The sequence below is a fragment of the Colletotrichum abscissum genome, assembly GCF_030869225.1.
Source record: "Colletotrichum abscissum strain IMI 504890 chromosome Unknown Scaffold_30.1, whole genome shotgun sequence".
NCBI classification, from domain to species: Eukaryota; Fungi; Ascomycota; class Sordariomycetes; order Glomerellales; family Glomerellaceae; genus Colletotrichum; species Colletotrichum abscissum.
This window is the reverse complement of record NW_026850210.1, coordinates 199,537-217,339: the sequence shown is the minus strand read 5'-3', so window position 1 is coordinate 217,339 and position 17,803 is coordinate 199,537. Positions and strand designations below refer to the sequence as shown.

The 17,803-nt window shown below is 53.4% G+C and overlaps 5 protein-coding genes across 5 annotated transcripts; 3 read left to right on the top strand and 2 right to left on the bottom strand.

Annotated features, from left to right (window-relative positions):
- Positions 1-195: 195 nt before the first annotated feature.
- CABS01_11177 (uncharacterized protein) lies at positions 196-906 on the top strand (the record flags this gene model as incomplete). The annotated part of the gene is made up of 1 exon (XM_060544532.1): positions 196-906. The coding sequence occupies one exon, from the start codon at positions 196-198 to the stop codon at positions 904-906; it is 711 nt and encodes a 236-aa protein (XP_060397780.1).
- Positions 907-5,457: 4,551 nt separating this feature from the next.
- CABS01_11176 (uncharacterized protein) lies at positions 5,458-7,133 on the top strand (the record flags this gene model as incomplete). The annotated part of the gene is made up of 3 exons (XM_060544531.1): positions 5,458-5,691; positions 5,834-6,856; positions 6,927-7,133. The coding sequence occupies 3 exons, from the start codon at positions 5,458-5,460 to the stop codon at positions 7,131-7,133; spliced, it is 1,464 nt and encodes a 487-aa protein (XP_060397779.1).
- Positions 7,134-7,455: 322 nt separating this feature from the next.
- CABS01_11175 (inositol phospholipid synthesis protein Scs3p) lies at positions 7,456-10,227 on the bottom strand (the record flags this gene model as incomplete). The annotated part of the gene is made up of 4 exons (XM_060544530.1): positions 7,456-8,346; positions 8,421-8,557; positions 9,191-9,284; positions 9,337-10,227. 4 exons carry the CDS (start codon positions 10,225-10,227, stop codon positions 7,456-7,458), a joined length of 2,013 nt encoding a protein of 670 aa, XP_060397778.1.
- A 1,027-nt stretch (positions 10,228-11,254) lies between these two features.
- CABS01_11174 (glucan 1,3-beta-glucosidase) lies at positions 11,255-13,734 on the bottom strand (the record flags this gene model as incomplete). The annotated part of the gene is made up of 3 exons (XM_060544529.1): positions 11,255-13,113; positions 13,177-13,422; positions 13,479-13,734. 3 exons carry the CDS (start codon positions 13,732-13,734, stop codon positions 11,255-11,257), a joined length of 2,361 nt encoding a protein of 786 aa, XP_060397777.1.
- Positions 13,735-16,323: 2,589 nt separating this feature from the next.
- Positions 16,324-17,577, top strand: CABS01_11173 (uncharacterized protein; the record flags this gene model as incomplete). Its single annotated transcript, XM_060544528.1, has 2 exons — positions 16,324-16,714; positions 17,471-17,577. 2 exons carry the CDS (start codon positions 16,324-16,326, stop codon positions 17,575-17,577), a joined length of 498 nt encoding a protein of 165 aa, XP_060397776.1.
- Between the last annotated feature and the right edge of the window lie 226 nt (positions 17,578-17,803).

Genomic DNA, 17,803 nt, shown 5'->3' with positions numbered 1-17,803 from the left:
CCACGATACAGAGCACTTCACGGGGCAGGCGAACACTACCGCATTCACGATGGAGTTGATTAATTGGAATATGATTAAGTGCGAGGATGTTATCTCGCTCATTCGCTCCAGTTTGCAAAAAGACATAAATACCTGCAATGTTTTCTGAGACATGGTCAAAGTGGCACCTCTATCGATCAAGCCCATCATTATCAGATGTCGTCGAAGCTCAAACCCAAGATACCCATGATGGTCTCTGGAACTTTCAAGGCAGCGATAATCGCGGCAATCATTGGCACTTCGGCCGCAGTCGATACTTGGGGCGGCTCCGTATCCCTTGGCCCAACAACCTCAACCATCATCAAGGCCGCGACAACAATTATCCCTGGCACCGCACCTCCCACACAAAACGGAGTGCTGGCTCTGTGGCCAGGTATGTCGAATGGCACCGGTGATCTCGTTCAAACGACCCTAGAATCTTGGCCGGACAACTCTTGGTGTGGCGCCAAGAAGGGACAGTGGTGCGTCCGGGCCTCACTTTTCGGATCCTTTGGGCAACTCAGCGGCGACGCTTCTGCCGTATCGGGCACCCAGAAAGTCAAGATCGAATATGAACTCCTCTCGGATAACGATACCTGGCGCCAGACCGTCACCGATGCCGACACCGGTGCAAAGCTCAGCTCGTTTGAGCACAAGTCTGGCCCGTTTATGAGAGGCTACGGGACTGGAACCGAATGCAACGCCAACTGCAGTCCTACTATTGCGTCACAAAAGTATATAGATACCGTCATCACTCTTGCAGGCCCCGATAATGGTTTTGGGAAGACAGTTGCCACCGCTCAGAAGGCCACATATTCTGGTCTCTCGAGCAGCCAGAATGGAAAGGTTTGGACTATCAAGGAGATCAATGTCCCTGCGATGGTTTAAGAAAACCAAGCTGTACATGTACAGTGAAGAGATCTGGAAGGTTTTAATAACCTTTGTCCATTGTAGATAATTATGACTTGGAATTGCGGTGTAAATAGCAACTTTGAATGTTCAGTCCACAACACAAGACACACGGCGATTTCACAAACAGCCTCAACTTTTCTTCGAGTGAGTTTCCTTGTATGTGAGAGAAATTGAAGAAGAGGAGATGAAAAGTCTCAAAGCGTCCAGAAGTCTGTCACCTGCTTTGTGACAGAAATATTTCCACTGTGAAAGCTGTGTTCGACGGCTCGTCAGGGTGGTGTTTGTAGCCTCCATTGCGTACCTACCAAACGGGCCTCGACCGGGCTGAATAGGGGTATCTGTCACCACCGGCAACGGTGGAAAGCTCAATTGCCACCGGATCCAAGTATTCTGCAAGTTTGTTCTTGGACTGAGTCGTTTCGAGGAGCAATACTCTCTAAAGAGAGCCAGTCACAAAAGTAGACATCACGGAACCTAGATCTTTTCATAAACACCAAATTTAGATTAGCAACGCGAAGCGTGGAAATTTCAAACCAGTGATGCAACGCCATCAGTCGATCAAAAACACACCATATACCCTTTCTTTCGGATCGATCCGAAGATTACTAGAAGAAAAAAGCGTGGGAAAACAGGAAGCGGCTCCGCCCAGACGTTTGCGGCGTTGGGCGTTCGACGTTGAACGATGATCCACAGCTACTGATTCGAAGTTTTGCTTTTTTATCAACTTCAACCAATACCTATTTGACAACATCCTGTTTGGTTTCCCTTGCCGTAGGAGTTGTTCCAGCTCGGTAGGCGCATCTCGCTAGGGGAGACAGGCTCAAGTCATCCGACACCGGCAGACGCGGCCCTTTCCCCCCTCTGCATGATCCCGAAGAGTCCACAATTCCAGTCGGTTTCCCTCATCTGCGTTGGAGACGGCAATGATCTAATCTCGATTTGGATCGGGACCATCTGAGTTGACGAAATCTTCTGCACATTAATTAGTAAATTCTACTATAGGAGGATTGCGTCTCTCGCCCAGCTCACTGGAACGGCAGCTTCCCGCCAACCATCAGTGTCTAATCTTCCCTATAGGCATATCTATAGACGTCCCCTGGGTCATTGAAATTTTGAGACATGATCCCAGGGATTTTCTGCGTCGACCCGTGAGTACGACGTCGCCCCAACGGGCCCCGACTTATGACAGGTCTCAAAACCCATGCGGCGGAGGTTTCTCTCTGGGCAGGCTATCTCTTACCAGGTTGAGAAGACCAGCCGTTCCTGCGAGTATGGTGCGAACAAGTGTCACGCAGATCTTGGCTCCAGGTGTCCCCCTTTTTCATCGTCTTCCTCAGTTGAGACTAGTGCGCCTGGGCTGGGACGTCCCGCAGCAACATGTCCAATACCCATGTCAATCGTCTCCCTTGCCAGTCACGCAATGTATGCAGACTGCATCGTACGCCATCAAAGCATGTTCTGCAGAATGTCACTACTGACAGCCGGATAGACAGTCCGGTTTGATGGCCCATGAGAGAGAATAGCGTTTGAAGACGGGCAGAAATTCAAAGTTTGAGGAAACGTGCGAGAACAGGGGACCAACGGTGCGTCCGTAAGGCATGCAAGTCGTCATTTCTTCTTCTTCTCCATTTCATGAGATGCTGGCCATGCATGTATATGCAGGCTGTGTAGACTACCTATGCAAGCATACGTGCGAGTTCAAGAACCCGCATGCTTGACAGCTCATATATTCTGCAGAGCGTAGACACACGACCGGTGAGCTAGCTGTACATGAACACCTCCATGAAGACAGAAGGAGGGGTTCCCGTCTACTCACCGATGACCTTCAGTGCAATCATTTTGAATCTCTTCAGCAAGAACCAAGATATTTTCTTCTGCATATAGACACAAGCAGACTGTTGCCCAGTTTTCACCCGGCAACACTGGCGCAATGATAACGGATCCTGTTTTCTCAATACTTACGCAGGGTCAACATCATTGATGTTATTTGGTTTAGCTCCCGACTCAACATATCAAACCGCAAAATGAGAGTCATCTCAATTTGATTCCAGGAGTCGAAATTCCATCCTGATTTAGTAAGTTGTCACTTACCCCTCATTTAGAAATGGGGTCTATTCCCGTTTTAACGTACGCTTCGGCCGTTTCGATAGAGGGTGTTTTGCTTACCTACACACCTGCATGAATCCAGGATGACATGCATGGACACCACTCAACGACAGATCTATCCAGCACTTGAAGCCCCACGCATCCTGAGTCCTGCGAGCCTCTCCTGCACGCTTCCTTCTAGACAGAGTTGGTCCAAGCTGAGTGGGGATGGCTGGATGACCAGACGTGGTCCGGGGCCAGTACCATATTGCCGGTATGCAGCATGCTGAGAAAGGAACCGCTGACTGCCATATCAGCCCTGTCATGGCACCGGGGAAGAGAGGGTCGTGGGCCGATATTCACGAGGTCTCTGAGTCCGAGAAGAGTCGAGTTGGCAATGCCGCTTTCGTTATCTCCCACGTGGACATCTTGCTGTGCCACCCTTCTCTCATCTCATGATGTTGCCCCCATTGTTAACCGTGTTTCTCCTCGCTTTCTGGTCTCCATCCGCTTTCATCTCGCAAGAGTCTAGTAGGGAAAGCATCCAAAATGACGTGGCAAGCTAGGGTACGAGGTGTTCTTTCGCAACCCCCACTCTCCACAGCCGAGGATCTAGATCACGGCATGCACCATCCAGGCCTTACAGCCGCATACCCCAGTACCTTAGAAAGACTCATACCCTGAATATACCTGCGCTATAATTCTCTGTGTAGCGCAGATGGAACCAGATCCAGCCCAAGACCTTGACGTGGTCGTCCATCTGTCGAAGCTCACCTCGTTGAGGAGGGACAGGCGAAGAGTCTTTCTGCATGAGTCCGGTTACCTCCCGAGCCAGGGCCCAAGGAGGTGGGATTAGTACGCCGGCATCGAGAAGCAAGGGTACCGGTCTGCCAACCACATACAACAGCGACAGGCCGTTGCAATAGTCAAACGCCTACAGCCGACCAAAACGCCACCCTGAACGGCAGTAAATCCGCGATCTTCCTCTCGATTTGAAATCCCGTGACCACCCTTGTCCAGGTAAACACTCCCCGACATGATACCTACCCCCGGCCGTGGGAAAGACCTAGGCTCGTGGCGTTTTCCACGGGGGCGATCCTACTGGGATGCCAGCCAGGGTATAACTGTTGATGCACAAGTCGGTACCCGGTAGCAAAGGCGGTTCCAAATCGCTGACGATGAAAGTGGGACTTCGCAACATGGTGATGCGCGATCGAGCCCCAATGGGTGCAATCCAAGCCACCCGTCTGCAGATGAGCACACGGGCTGTCCTGATCCCTGAGCCCACACACAAATACAACCCATCCTGCCATCTTCGCGCCGAAGATGTACCCGGGCCGTAGGCACCGCCCGAGAAGTACGATGATACCCTGCAGTTTGGTGGGGGACACTTCGAAAGAGGCTGAATTCTGACAGATTTGAACGGGGCTTAGTAGAATATCGAGGGTGTTCTTGACGTTCCATACCTAGATGGGATGCCCGTGGCAGTATGATCATCAGTGTTGACGGGGACGGCTCGAAGCCGGCCTGGACAAATAAAGCGGCTTCGGATACGCACGATACCCAAAAGGTAAAGGAGACCTCATGTATGAGGCTCTTCTGGGGTGAGATCCTCGAGAGGGAACGGGATCATCAGTAGTCGAAAAGCGCTTTCAATATCCCGTAACATCTCTCGAATGAAACCAAACCCTGGGTCTGCGGGAAGGACAGCCGAAATTCGACTTTGTACTTGAAGAGGCCTTCCTCCCGTCAAACCGACGATGGTCTGAGCCGGTGTCTATAGTCAATCACTCTTCTTTCATCATTCTTATCCCAACAGTCAGTCTTCGTCACATTGGCTGATTCCTGTTCACCGAATATACCTCGCCTCGTGGTCATTAATGTTTATTGCTTCACAAGCCTTCATCCTTATTTCCTGACTCCTGTGCTCGAGCCTTCTCCTCCTTCTCCTCCTATTGATATCTGCCACGAGTGACTGGACAGTTCCACCCGTCTACTCGTTGGCCATCGGCATCAAAGAGCCAAAACGTCTTCATCCCTGACGGCCAGCCACGAGAGAGAACTGGTTCATCTCGCCACCGCTCCCGCTGGTATCCGCGGATCATCCCCTATACCGCTCTTCTCCCGTCGGAGCGAACACCACATCCTGCTCTTGTAGACATCCGTGGAAACACCCAACGGGATCTTACACTTGCATCTCGCGTCGGCCGCTCTAAAATTCTTCACTGATCGCCGAAATCAATCGCCCACAACCTTATTCTTCCTCAACGCACAGCCGGAAGACGACATCGTTGCATGCGAGTCGGAAACCTGAACTCGCACAGAAGACACTGATAGAACTTTCAGCAGAAGAAGCGGTGAGACATTCGGCTTCCTTTCAGCTTCGCTTCCTCGCCCAGCCCGACGGTCTGTCTGTCTGACGGGCAGCCTCTTTCGTTCAAGATGTTTAAGGTCGCTGCCCCTTGGGGCTTCCATAGCTCGGACATCTTTGCCTTTGAGCAGGAGATGAAAGTCAAGGCACAGCAACGCTCCAACACCCGACGCCAGAGGAAGCTGTTCGCACGCAACAATCACAAGAATTCTTTCACCTTCAGATCCACCCAGCAACCGGGCGCCATGGCGAGTGAGGACTGGTCTTTGGCCGTCATTCCAGACGGTATCCAAGACAGTTTCGAGGTGCGTTGGCTGTTGAATTTTCTTCTTTCCCCTTTTCTCCCGTTCGCTCAACAATCAACACTCATCAACATCATCATAATCATACTCATCATCATGTGAGATGTGATCAAGAATATTGCTGACTTTCATCCTCTTGCCTTAGGCTCAACAGCTTCGGAACAGATACCTAGCTGGCACCGCGGGCAGCCCGTACGCTGACCATGATCATGGCATCTTCTTTGCCAGAATGCAACGGCTTGATAGTTCTTTGAACGGCAGAAGACAAGTCATGGATCAAAGTCAAACGTGGCAGCCCTTTGGGGTGGCCGATACGACTGATGTCCAGTCCATGTTCGCCCCGATGCCGTATCAATACGATATCTCGCCTATTGATGGTCTTCCATTGTCGACTTCCAACACCTTATGCCACGGCATGTCCACCTCCTCTCCCGTCTTCACAGCATCGGATCCAGGCACTAGTTTTGGCAGCTTCTCTTCTGCGGGTGCCCCTCCTACCTTGCTCGACTCCTCTTCCTTCAACTCGGCAGACGGCAGCACCATCATTACCAGTCCTTCAGACCAGTTCGAGTATGCCAACTCACCCTTCGCCTCTTCATCCATGGTACCTGAAGACTTCAACGGCATCAAGGCAGCTCCCCAATCACCGCCCCCTTTCTCCGAGCCAAACTCCATCCTCTTCTTCCCTACTCCACAGGAGCAGCTCGTTGAGCATCAGCAACAGGTGGAGAGCCAACAGGCGGCAATGAGCAGCCATGGTAGCTTCAGGGGAGTCAAAGATCAGCCACTCACCCAGCAGATCATGATGTCCAGGCCCAGAAAAGAGCTCCCCGAGAAGCCACGCTCATCGCGAGCCGATGATAGCAGTTCCTCTTCCTCACGTCGTAGAGCATCTCCAGTTCGCAAGCCTGTCCCATCTATGCACAAGACTGAGCTCCGGCCAAAACAGCCCAAGCCCTGTCGGGCCCAACCTTCTACGCTTGATCTCGCAGAGCGTTCAGCCAAGGACGAATACCTGCTGAAGGCCAAGCAAGAGGGCCTGACGTACCGCGAGATCCGGGCCAAGGGAAACTTTAGCGAGGCTGAGTCGACTCTTCGTGGACGTTATCGCACTCTCACCAAGAGCAAGGAGGCACGGGTTCGTAAGCCTGAGTGGACTGATAAGGACGTGAGTTATTGCTTGCCATTCTTCCTCATGATTTCTATTTCTTGGCACCAGCTGACCTTATAACTCGCAGGTCCACCTGCTCCAGAGAGCCGTCCGCAAGTTTGCCAAGGGTAGCGATCCCGCCTCCACCAAGATCCCCTGGAAGCAAGTCGCCGAATACATCCAAAGGAACGGCGGCTCCTATCTCTTTGGCAACGCTACTTGTCGCAAGAAATGGGACGAGCTCATGATGGGTGCTTCGGGGCACCAGATGGGTGTATACGGCGCAATGGAGTGATGGATTCGGTTGCATAGAGTGTGCGGGTATAGTCCGAGAAGGCACGGGACGATGCGATCGGCTTTGATTCTTGGGGCAACGATGTGATGTGGACAGCGAAATGGTAATTTTTGACAAGTGACATGTCGATTGATGGTAGACCATTGGTGGTTGTATTCGTATGGAGATCTCGGTATCGAGTGGGATGCGGCTGACTTATCATGTTTGCTTTCTATTAGTTAGAGTCCTGCCGCTGGGCCAATGTTTGCTTGCATCGCATCTGCAATGTGTGTTTGCCCCCTCCTCCCTTTCTCCAAGGACGTGCATGATGTGTATGGTGCCTTCACAGCTTTTTTGTGTGGCTTCCGCCGCTATCCTTTGGAACGCCGATTTTCAATAAAACTTCGAGTAATTGGACGCCGTCACCGTCACCTCCTGACCTTAGCGCATCCCATTCGGCCTCGTTTTTGACCAAGGCCGTTCCCGCCAAGACGGTGCCGTTGAGAGCAAGATTTCCTACGGCCGTACCGTCTTTGAAGATGGCCGCGCCCTCGGCAAGTCGTGGCAGTACCGCCAACCGGTCGCTCGTCATGGCAAGGTTATAGCTGATGCGCGCGCCGCCATTCCCAGAGTCGTTCTCAGCGCCGATGTGAGATTCCACTGCATCAACCGCCGACTTGAAAAGTGATAGATAGATGCCGTGAAGCTCATCCGGGGACATGTCTCGATGGATCGTCTCCGCAAAGGTTAAGAACGGCAGCCCGGAGACGTGCTGCGGGCCAAGCTGTTTTGCTAGCACATCCCATCGCGCGCCGTCGGGTAAACCGTCCATCATCCGCGCCACTGGAAGCAGCTGGATGTGCCGATGAGGCTGACTTGCACCCGAGTGCGAGCCGCTGTTGAAGAAGGCATATAGCCCGCTGTTATGCCCCTGATGTTGTTCGCCGTACTGTCTGTAAGCCTCTATACAAGAGTACGTTGCTGCCAAATCGTCGCGCTCCAGGAGATCGGTCTGTTGCTTAAACTCCTTGGTGGCTAGAATGAAGTGCTCAGGAACAATGGCGAACTTGTTCAGCACCAAGTTATGGCCCGACGACGATGGAATTTCGGCGATGAACAGCGGGCCCTTCTCGGGACTTTCAAAGGGATCAAAAGGCTTGCGTGGCTCATCGGTCTTCTTGGGCTTCTGGGCGACCGGCTTGTTCGCCAAGGCGGGGGAGAAGCGGAGTTGGAACTGCGCGGAAGAGTAAATCGAGTTTCAGTTGGAGTTCATGCCAGGGATATGTGATGCAATGCAGACAGACTCACTGGGGTTGAGTTGGCGTTGAGCACTGTGACCTGAGTTGCATAATAGGTCAGGTCGCCATTGGAGCGAGCCTTATTGAATGCTGCTTTGACAAGCTCCGGCAGGTTAACCGGGGCCTTTATTGGAGACATTGGTCTATCTGGTACGGGTCAGAGGGACTGGAGTAAATTTGTTGTTGCTATCCCATCGACTGCTGCAAGGCGACAGTACATCCGAGTGCGGGGGAAGAACTAATCAGGCGTTATTCCGATTTATTTCCACTATATCCGCAAGTTAAAAAATTCATATCTCGGAGAATTTGGAGAAAAGCTGGAGACCATTGTACTGTCGCCTTGCAGCAGTCGATGGGATAACGTTGGGAAGAGGAAGAGGAAGACGAAGAGGATGAGGTCACTTTGGGAAGGGACGGGACTGGGAGCTACGTACACCCCAGGAACCCCACCTGGGACCCCCACATTCACCTCCCTCACCTCCTTCACCGAGTTTCTCACCGACCAAGGTCTACACCGAAAGACCAGTAACCATAGCGACACATTCATTTCATTTGGAAAAACGCAGCCTAAGAACAGATCTAAGAGTAGTCTGGCCGTTTGATTACGTTAGATTTGGGAACCTTGCGATTCACTCGCCGAGTTGAGGTATCCATGGACCGGCCGGCGAATCGGGAACAATGTCCGAGCAATTTTCGAGTGGAATGTATTTTCTTGTATTATCTGGCATCAGTGCCTATTTTTGGTTTTCTTCTATATGATATACCGACTTGCCTATATACCAGGCAGACCAACGACTTGGCGGATAGCAGGAATGAATCGAGGGAGAACGTAGACGCCATACAACGCAGCAAAAGCGGTCATGAGACCGGTGACCTAAATTATACGTTAGCGATGTTGTACAAGGGCGAGAAATTTGATACTGTACCTTTTCAAACCATGTGTGGAAGTAGATGGCAGTCATGAGGAGCATCCAGGAGCTCAGAGCGATAATGGCAGCGGCAAACTTGCCTCCTAAGCCCAAAGCATCACCAGGGACGGGCTCTCCCTTCAAACCTTGCGCCTCGACTGTTGCGGTCTTTGTAGCACCATCCGTCATGACAACGCTGCGTTCTTCTCTTCTTGAGCCTCTCCAGCGCATAACCACCCACCCGACCTCGGACAATAAGAAGCCGGTACCAAGAACCAGGAGGAAGACGTGTCCAGAGATGTCATGACCGCCGCGCCAGCGTCCGCCAGATGCCTTACATGCGACCGCTGTGAAGACTTCCTTGGCATCTCCTTCACCCATCTCGACCTTCTCTTCAATAATCTCGCACTTTCCGCCCGTCCAGCGGAAGCCTCGGTCAATGAGAGCCGGACCAAAGAACCATTGCGTGACGAAGAACCACCAGGTCGTGACCAGCGCCCATCGTAGAGTGCCCTGTACGCGCGCGGTTGCTTGCGCAGTCGCGGGGTGCGTAAGGATGAAGCCGAAGAAGGCGGCCGTGATCCAGAACCAGCCTCGCTTAACGAATATGACGTTGAACAGGTTCGACTTGCGCGCAAAGTACGACGGCTCGGAATCTTGTACATGGGCCTGAGCTGCGGGGTCGTATTCCGACGAGCGAACGTCGGGGGAGAGAAGCGAGAAGACGGTGCCGAAGAAGAGGATGACGGGGAAAGCAGCCAGAACGATCGTCTCGATTGGTGTGGGCAGGTAGGGGCTGTTTCTCGTTGTCTTGAGGGTTGTTGAGGGCGGCGACGTGGTTGCACCGTTGAGGTCGTCAAGTGCCCGCCTGGTCTTGGACCGCAGGTTTACTGCTGGTGGCGTGTCCATCGTGATGGTCTTGGGTGTGTGAGAGAGGAAGTTCGGAGTGTTTGTTATCGCATAAAGGGCAAAGGAAGCTGGGAATGAGCTGGATCGTGAGTGACGATGGTCTCTTAAATCGGCGGGAGGAATGGCGCCAGAGCTTGGAATTGGAAGAAATCGATGCACAGAGTATGACGTTGCTGCCACATCAAGTGAGGTACCGCGGTACCATAGAAAGGCACTACGTACCCTGAGTGGATCATGGGGGCTGAACGCGCGCAGTCGGCCATTGGGAAACGCCGATCGGCGAATCATCGCCTTTCTTTCTCGGTGAAGGTCACTCGCCGCCTCACACCGAGAAGCCAAGGTGAGGATTACAAGGTGAGGACACATTGCGAGAGAACTCGAAAGACACCAAAGGAAAGCGGGAGGCAATTACTGGATTATGACTAGGTCATGACGCTTTGGTTGTTAGTTGGCTTCATAAGAGCATCAAACTTTACAAATCAGTCACACAGGCTACTTCAAGAACGAGATAACTTGGTTAAACTTTGTTTCGTTGAATGGTATCAAAATGCCCTTGAGGCAAAACAAGAATGTCAATCCCGCCGTAAAAACCTTCGTGTTCTCACGATCCACGGCCTAATCCCGTTTTCTAGAAACCGTAAACTCCCTTGATGCAAGTATGCCTCCTGCCAAATCCCATAGCATAAAAAAGGGGTGTGTTAAGAACATGTAGCGACGCACCACTGGGGCGGACGACTACATCTAGAAGAAAGTAAACACAACCACCATCCTAGAAGCGAAGCTCGCGGACGTGCTCGCCAGTAGGCTGGTGGTTGTGGTGATGGACATGGTGACGGACGTGGTGGTCGGTAATACCCTTGGGAATAGGGAAAGCTTCACCCGGCACGTAGGCACCCGTGTACTTTGGAGCGTACGGGATCGTTAAAACCTCGTGCGGGTAACGGCGCTCCTCTCGGAGCACGGTAACTCTCTTCTAGAGGGATCCAGCAACCGCCTCGACACTGTACCACTTGATGTTGGCCCTCTCCTAGAGGGGAGCCTGGAACATGGCCACAGTGGCGCAGAAGTTGTTGCGGTTGTCAGTGTCGAGCGCAGCGCCCTTGCCGTTGACCGTAACCATGTTGATGGCCGCCTTGGTGCTGAGACCAAAGAACTTGACATCCGAGTTCTCGAGAGAGACCATGTGGTCCTGGCAGTTGTTCTCACCAACGCAGACCTGGTCGTAATTGTTGAAGAAGCTGTACAGGCCGGCACCGTAGATGAGAATGTCCTTGGAGTTGATGGCGCGGACACCCCAGGTACGAGCGCACTTGTCACTCTGGCCGGTGCAGAAGGTCTCAAAGTTGGGGTCGAGAATGGCGTTGTTGACCGTGAAGGGCGTCTTGGCGTCGGGGTTACCCTGGAAGTAGGCCGTCTCGGTCTGGATATGAGCCATGTAGACGTTGGAGGCGTTGTTGAACTGGTAGTTGTAGAGAACGCTGTGCTCGGAGGCGGTACCCCAGAACCAGGTGCCCTTGGTAGCCTCGCAGAGAACACCACGGCCGTTGTAGATGTTGATCTGGGCCTTGCGGTCGGGGAGATCGAGCTCGTGGTCGGCAACCCACCACCAGGTGTTCTCAAAGTAGCCAGAAGACTGGGCCGTCATGTGGGTGAGAAGGTAGGCACCGATGCACTCAGGGTTGGCGGTCGTGGTGACGTTGGGGTTCTTGGCGCACTTGTCGGACTGAAGCTGGGTTCCAGCGCTGCCTCCAATGCGGAAGTGAACATCCCAGAGGCCAGCGGCGCCAGGGGTAGAGCCAGCAATGTTGTACTCCATGAGGATGGCACCAGCCTGGGGGCCCTGGGTCTGGACGATGATATCGCTCATCTCAAAGGTACCAACGTCGCCGGCCTTACCGATGCGAAGCATGACCTTGGGATTGGCCTGGTCCTTGAAAGCGGCACCGTTGGCCATGAGAAGAGGCCAGACCTCGCCAGTGATCTTGATGTCCTTGGGAACCTCGATCGTGTCGGAGATGATGTAGGCACCGTGGTCAAAGTAGACAATGTCGTTGGGGCCGGCCTTGTTGAACAGGGCCTGGATGGCAGCGGTATCATCACTCTTACCGTCACCCTTGCAGCCGTTGGCCTTAGCGCTGAGGAAAGAGCTAGCAGGGACATTGGCGTACTGAGGCTTGCTGCGGGTAACAACCTTGCCATCGGAAGCGAGAAGACCAGCGGGCTTGACAATAGCATCCTGGGCAGCCTGGACAGCCTTACCCTGACCGGCAGTGCCAGTGTAGGTCTTGCCCTGGACGAAGGATCCAATCTTTTGGTTACCAGCGAGCACGGTGGCCTTGGTGTCGACGATCTGGACGGCGGCGGGAACGTTGGAAGTCATGTCGACGTTGTCAAGGATCAAGCTACCGTTGGTGGACGAAGACGAAGGGTTGTAGGCAGTCAAGACGCCGACAGGAGTGTTGCTAATGACGCTGTCGAGCAGGAGAACGGAGCCGACTGTCTGAGCACTGGCACCACCGTTGGACATGTCGATGCCGACGCCGCAGTTGTTGATCTTGAGGTCCTGGAAGGTCCACAGCCAGTTCCAGTTCATGTAGACGGCCGTCTTGCAGTTGTTGAAGGTCATGTTACGGGTAGTGAACTGCTGGGAGCCCATGAAGGCACCGTACTTGCCTCCGTTGAAGGTCAGGTCGGTCATGAAACCTCCAGAGCCGTTGTCGATGAAGATACCCTGCTGGACGTTGGCGTCGCCACCATCGGTGCGCATGTTGAAGACGATGTTCTGGAGACTGGTAGCCTGGGCAACCTGCCAGTGGATGCCAGCACCGGAGGTGAAGGGCATGCCGGTCAGGTCAATGTTGAAGTTGCGGACAAGCTTCCAGAAATCTAGGGACGAAAAGTTAGCAACTGGACATCACAAGTTGTTTGGGATATCAAGCAAGTACGTACTGTTCTGGTTGGTATGGGCGTTGTTACCCTGGTCGTCGTACGGGTTGGCATCGATGACGGCCATACCGGTGAAGCTAGCAGCGGCCTTGATGGTGGGAAGCTGAGTGGCATCTCCAACCATGTGAGTGTAGTACTTCATGACGATAGGCTTGGAGACAACGTAGGTGCCAGCGGGGAAGTAGACGAGAGCGGGAGTGGTAGTCTGGGAGTCACAGCCAAAGCCGCAGCGGTTTCCCTCGTCCATAGCTGGTCTGAGGTTAGCACACTATTTTCTTTTGCTTCAAGAGAAGGAAATCACATACCAGCCTGAATGGCGACAGTGTCGTCGGTAGAGCCATCACCCTTCGCGCCAAAGTCCTTAACGTTGCGGAAGATCTTATAGTTGGCGTCGCCAAAGGCGGAGACACCACGGCGCTCAATCGAGGCGACCCAGAAGCCGGCAGCAGCGTCAGGAGTAGCGGCCTGGGGAACCGGAGCAGGCGCGGGAGCTGCGAGGACGTCCGCCGAGAACAGGCGCAGGGCCAGGACGGCGGCCGTAAAGACCGTAGAGAAACCCATTGCGAGGAAGCACAGCCAGCTGTTTGAGGTTCTCTTGTGTTTGGATGGTTGTAAGGAAGGTGAGGACTGAGAAGAAGGTTGGCGGTTAGCTCTCAGTCTCGACTGAAGTAAGTGGTGTTGAAGGTGTTGATGATGATGGAAGGAAGAAAATTCCAAACCAATCGCAACTTCGAGGGGATGTGGAAGTAGCTCGAGACTGCTCGAGGAAAGTTGTTTCAAGAAAGGAAAGACTGAAATATTTGTTTTCTTTGTACCAGGCCGGGGTGATGTGAAAAGTGTGATAGGGCCTAGAAGCTGATGACCCTCGATATCGACATCACGAACCATCCACACCTTAAGTATGGAGGGCGCGTGAGTGTCAGTGACTAACTGACAATCGACTCGCACCGGCCCGCTCTCCACGAACAGCCTTGTTGTCAGTGACTAAAAGGACTGCTGTGCATCACAAGCCTGGATCATGTCCTATTGTTCCTCCTTCAGACGAGACAAGGTCTCTTTCACTCGGCGAGCCCCCCTTCGACCCAGACTGGCCCGGACTCAGATGACAGGTCCCACGTCACGGTACTTCTTGTAGAAGATACCGTTGCCACCAACCCAAGAAGCCAAGAGGAACTGATATTAAGAGCCGAGACAATAGGCCGGTGGTTCGGGAGGGTGTAGGGAAGAAGGAGACAAGCCACGGGACCGGTATCGAAGAGCAACGGTGTACAACACTCACCAGAGAAAGGTTGAAAAGTGACAACAGCGGGTGACGGCCGATCGAGGCTCGGTTTTTTTCTTGGTGCAAAGAGTGACTTGGAACGAATCGAAACAGCAGAGTGTGGTAGAATAACCCACCTCTTGGCTTTTGGATACACGCAACGAAAAGGAAAGAACGTCGATGGGAGGACGAGGGTGTGAGGTCGAGACAACAGCAGAGTGTGGTAGAATAACCCACCTCTTGGCTTTTGGATACACGCAACGAAAAGGAAAGAACGTCGATGGGAGGACGAGGGTGTGAGGTCGAGACAACAGCAGAGGAAGGGATGGACCACAAACGTAGAAGAGGTTGACGGCGACATGATCGTCTTATATTGACCTTACCTTTTGGGCAGTCCCCTGCCTCGCCGGACGATTTATCGCCATGGTGGCGGCGGCGGCAGTCGGACCTCTCCTCCTCCCAGTCTGAAGCAAAGCAAGGCCCTGGATCCCGGTTCACAACCCCCAAGAGCCGTCCGTCAAAGAAAGGTACGGATACTCAACGACTGGATCTCGGCCTTCTGGGCAGCCAAGCAGGGCCAGTAGGGTTGTATGACCGGGGAAGGGAAACTGAATGATTGAGTGAGAAGGGGGGATATTGGACGTCCGTGGCCCGCCCGAGCTCGACAAAAAACCTAGCCAACAAGTACAACAGCTAACCTTAGTCCTTCTTTCTTTACTACCACCCCTCGCCCAGCCGACTTGCCGCGCTGGATAGGTAATCCTGGCAGAGCACAAAAATGCGATGAAACAAGGATCCAGAGGGGGGCGCTATTGGTTGGGAGGGGATATAGCTTCAAACAGAGCTAGGATGGGGGGGTGGTACGCTGTGAGGTATTGCCAGCAGCAGACAGAGTAAGTCAAGCGACGTGCGCGCGAGGCGAGGCGAGGCGAGAGAGTTGGTGAGTGAGAGAATGAGAGTGACAGACAGACGCAGAATAGAGAAGCATACGCAAGTAGTTCGGACGAAAAGGCCCTGTCCGGAGCAGTTCAGGGGGTTAGTCAATGCGATGCGACAGCCGCCCCTAGTCCAGTAGTCCGGGTTGGACCACCGGGCCCCCCTTCAACCTGGCGATCTGTCGACCTTGTTCTGGGTATATCCACCGTTGGTGGTGTTCTGGTGGTGAGAGGTTGATTGAATCGCATGCAGGAATAGGTAAACGGCCCAAGGTTTAGTTTCCCAAGGGACTGTCATGATCCCTGCACCGCCTCCGTTTCCCGCATGAAAATGATCTTTCGGGCGAGATCTGTCGGTCCTCGAGGCCTCGCCTTGATGATGGGACGCAGGAACCTGGCCATTTGGGCAGTCGATTCTAGGGGAAAGAAAGGAGACTCCACGTGCAGGGAGAGGAAAGTAAGCGAAGGCGGAGGATCAGCCAGCCCGCCCCCAAGGAAACTGTAGACATGTCATCGAACGGCTCATCTACGAGCCATGCTGTGGCTGGAGGAAACAGAACGAAGGTCAGTCCCGTCTTTCAGAGAGAGAGAGGGAGTCAACTCTACTCCGAATGGGGCAGCTGGTTGAACAGTCAAAGATGAAAAGAAGCAAGGTGAAAGACAAGACGGAATAACTGGTTCTCTAGTTGCGGAGAGGTCTTTGGTCTCTGAGTACTGCATGCATTCTGTGTGGCTCTTGGAGTTTACTCCCCCGTCTTGTTCCAATGTCTCGTGCACAAAGGGGCCAAGGACTGCTGTGTAATATTCCGTACCAATATCGGGGAGGGGGAACAAGACAAGACGCCGGCGGCTGTTCTCCCTATTTCGAGGACCCCCCGTTCCCTTTTTTCGCCTCTTGTGCCCCTGGCTTGGCCACTTTGTGTTCTCTTCCCCACCAAAGCCGCCCCTCCACGGATGAGCAGCAGCAAGGATCATTTCACTTCCAAGAGCACACACAACAGGGACAAGGGTATGTTCAAGAAGCAGCAGAGAAGTAGTACCGTCACCAAAAGAAGTTCTGGACAGCCGACATGGAGAGGCCGGGGTAGCTCAGGATCGGGCATAGCGCCGTTTCAAGCCCGTCCACCCTCCACCAGCGGTAGATGCCTTCAGCGTGCACAGCAAGGGCTCAAAGAGAAATGTTTTGATGGGGTTCGCGTCACAGAGCTGGGCGCGTTGCGACCCGATCCCGCAGCGGCACTGGCTGTGGTTGTGCGTTGGTGGCCGTTGGTTGGATGGCAGTTGTTCCTGCGGGAGATGATGAGGACGGAGAGGGTCCAGATGGGCGAGGCGCTTGTGACTACCGGTATGTCTTGACTCTTGGCCATGAATATCTCCCTCTCACCATTCATGTCCTACAATGTCATTTTACTGCGCTGACTAGACTCAGAAACTTGGACCGGCCCGTCTGTCTGGAACTCTTCTATGACGGCATCGAAGCGCTCACAAAGAGGTCTCCCATGAGATAGTCAGGTTCCTTGAAGTGGCTGGCCCTGGGCATTGACTCTGTACGACCTGTCAACTTAAGCCACGCGACATACATGGCGTTCTGTAAGCTTGGGCTACCATCGGCCCCCTTCGAAGTTTCTCACCCGTGATGCTGCTCATTGTAACCTTGTGGTGAGAGAGAGTCACCCGGGTCTACTGTCTGCCTCCAGGGATCATCTTGTCATCAGCGACTTGCCTATTTTTCTGCACAATATTGGAAGCTACTGCATTACCACCCCGCAATACTCGATGCTCTCGGCCCTTCTCCAGAGCCAAGCGCTGTCACATGAGAAGACGTTGAGAAAAATCAGTTACCTGCTCCGCCCGGCGCGTCGCTTTCACTTTCAAAAGGTTAATGGACTGTGGGGAAAACCCATCGCTTCGAGCCTTGTGAGACCAGTCTCGTCCAAAAGGGATGATGTTGAAAAACCTTCATCTATTGATGGGTTATAGTACCACTTCAAGACCAGAGCCGGCCCTCGGCACGCCAATCGTAGGGGATATCCCATCCATCGAGCCCGAAATGCCCCCAGGATTTGTCTGACGATGCTGGCGGTTTACATGCCCCTTGCAGGAGTCATGTCCGCTGTCAACTCGCCAGGACAGGCCCGGGAGAAGTACCTCTGCCGCATCGCTACCAAGTCCGACTACGACTACGAGTTCTACGAGGACCGTCAATGACCAGACATCAGCTGCGGACAATAGCTCGTGCAGGAAACGACCCCAGCTGGACATCGGTGACTGGACCGCACGCAACCGCTGGATCGCCGTACCTGAGTACATCCATCCCTAATGCAACGCTGAAGCCTCGAGGACACATCACTTGCATCGCGTGCGCCCAGGCACTCGATATGCTTACTCTTGTTGACTTGTCATGACCTTGCGGGCCCAGTCTGAGTTCGCGGCC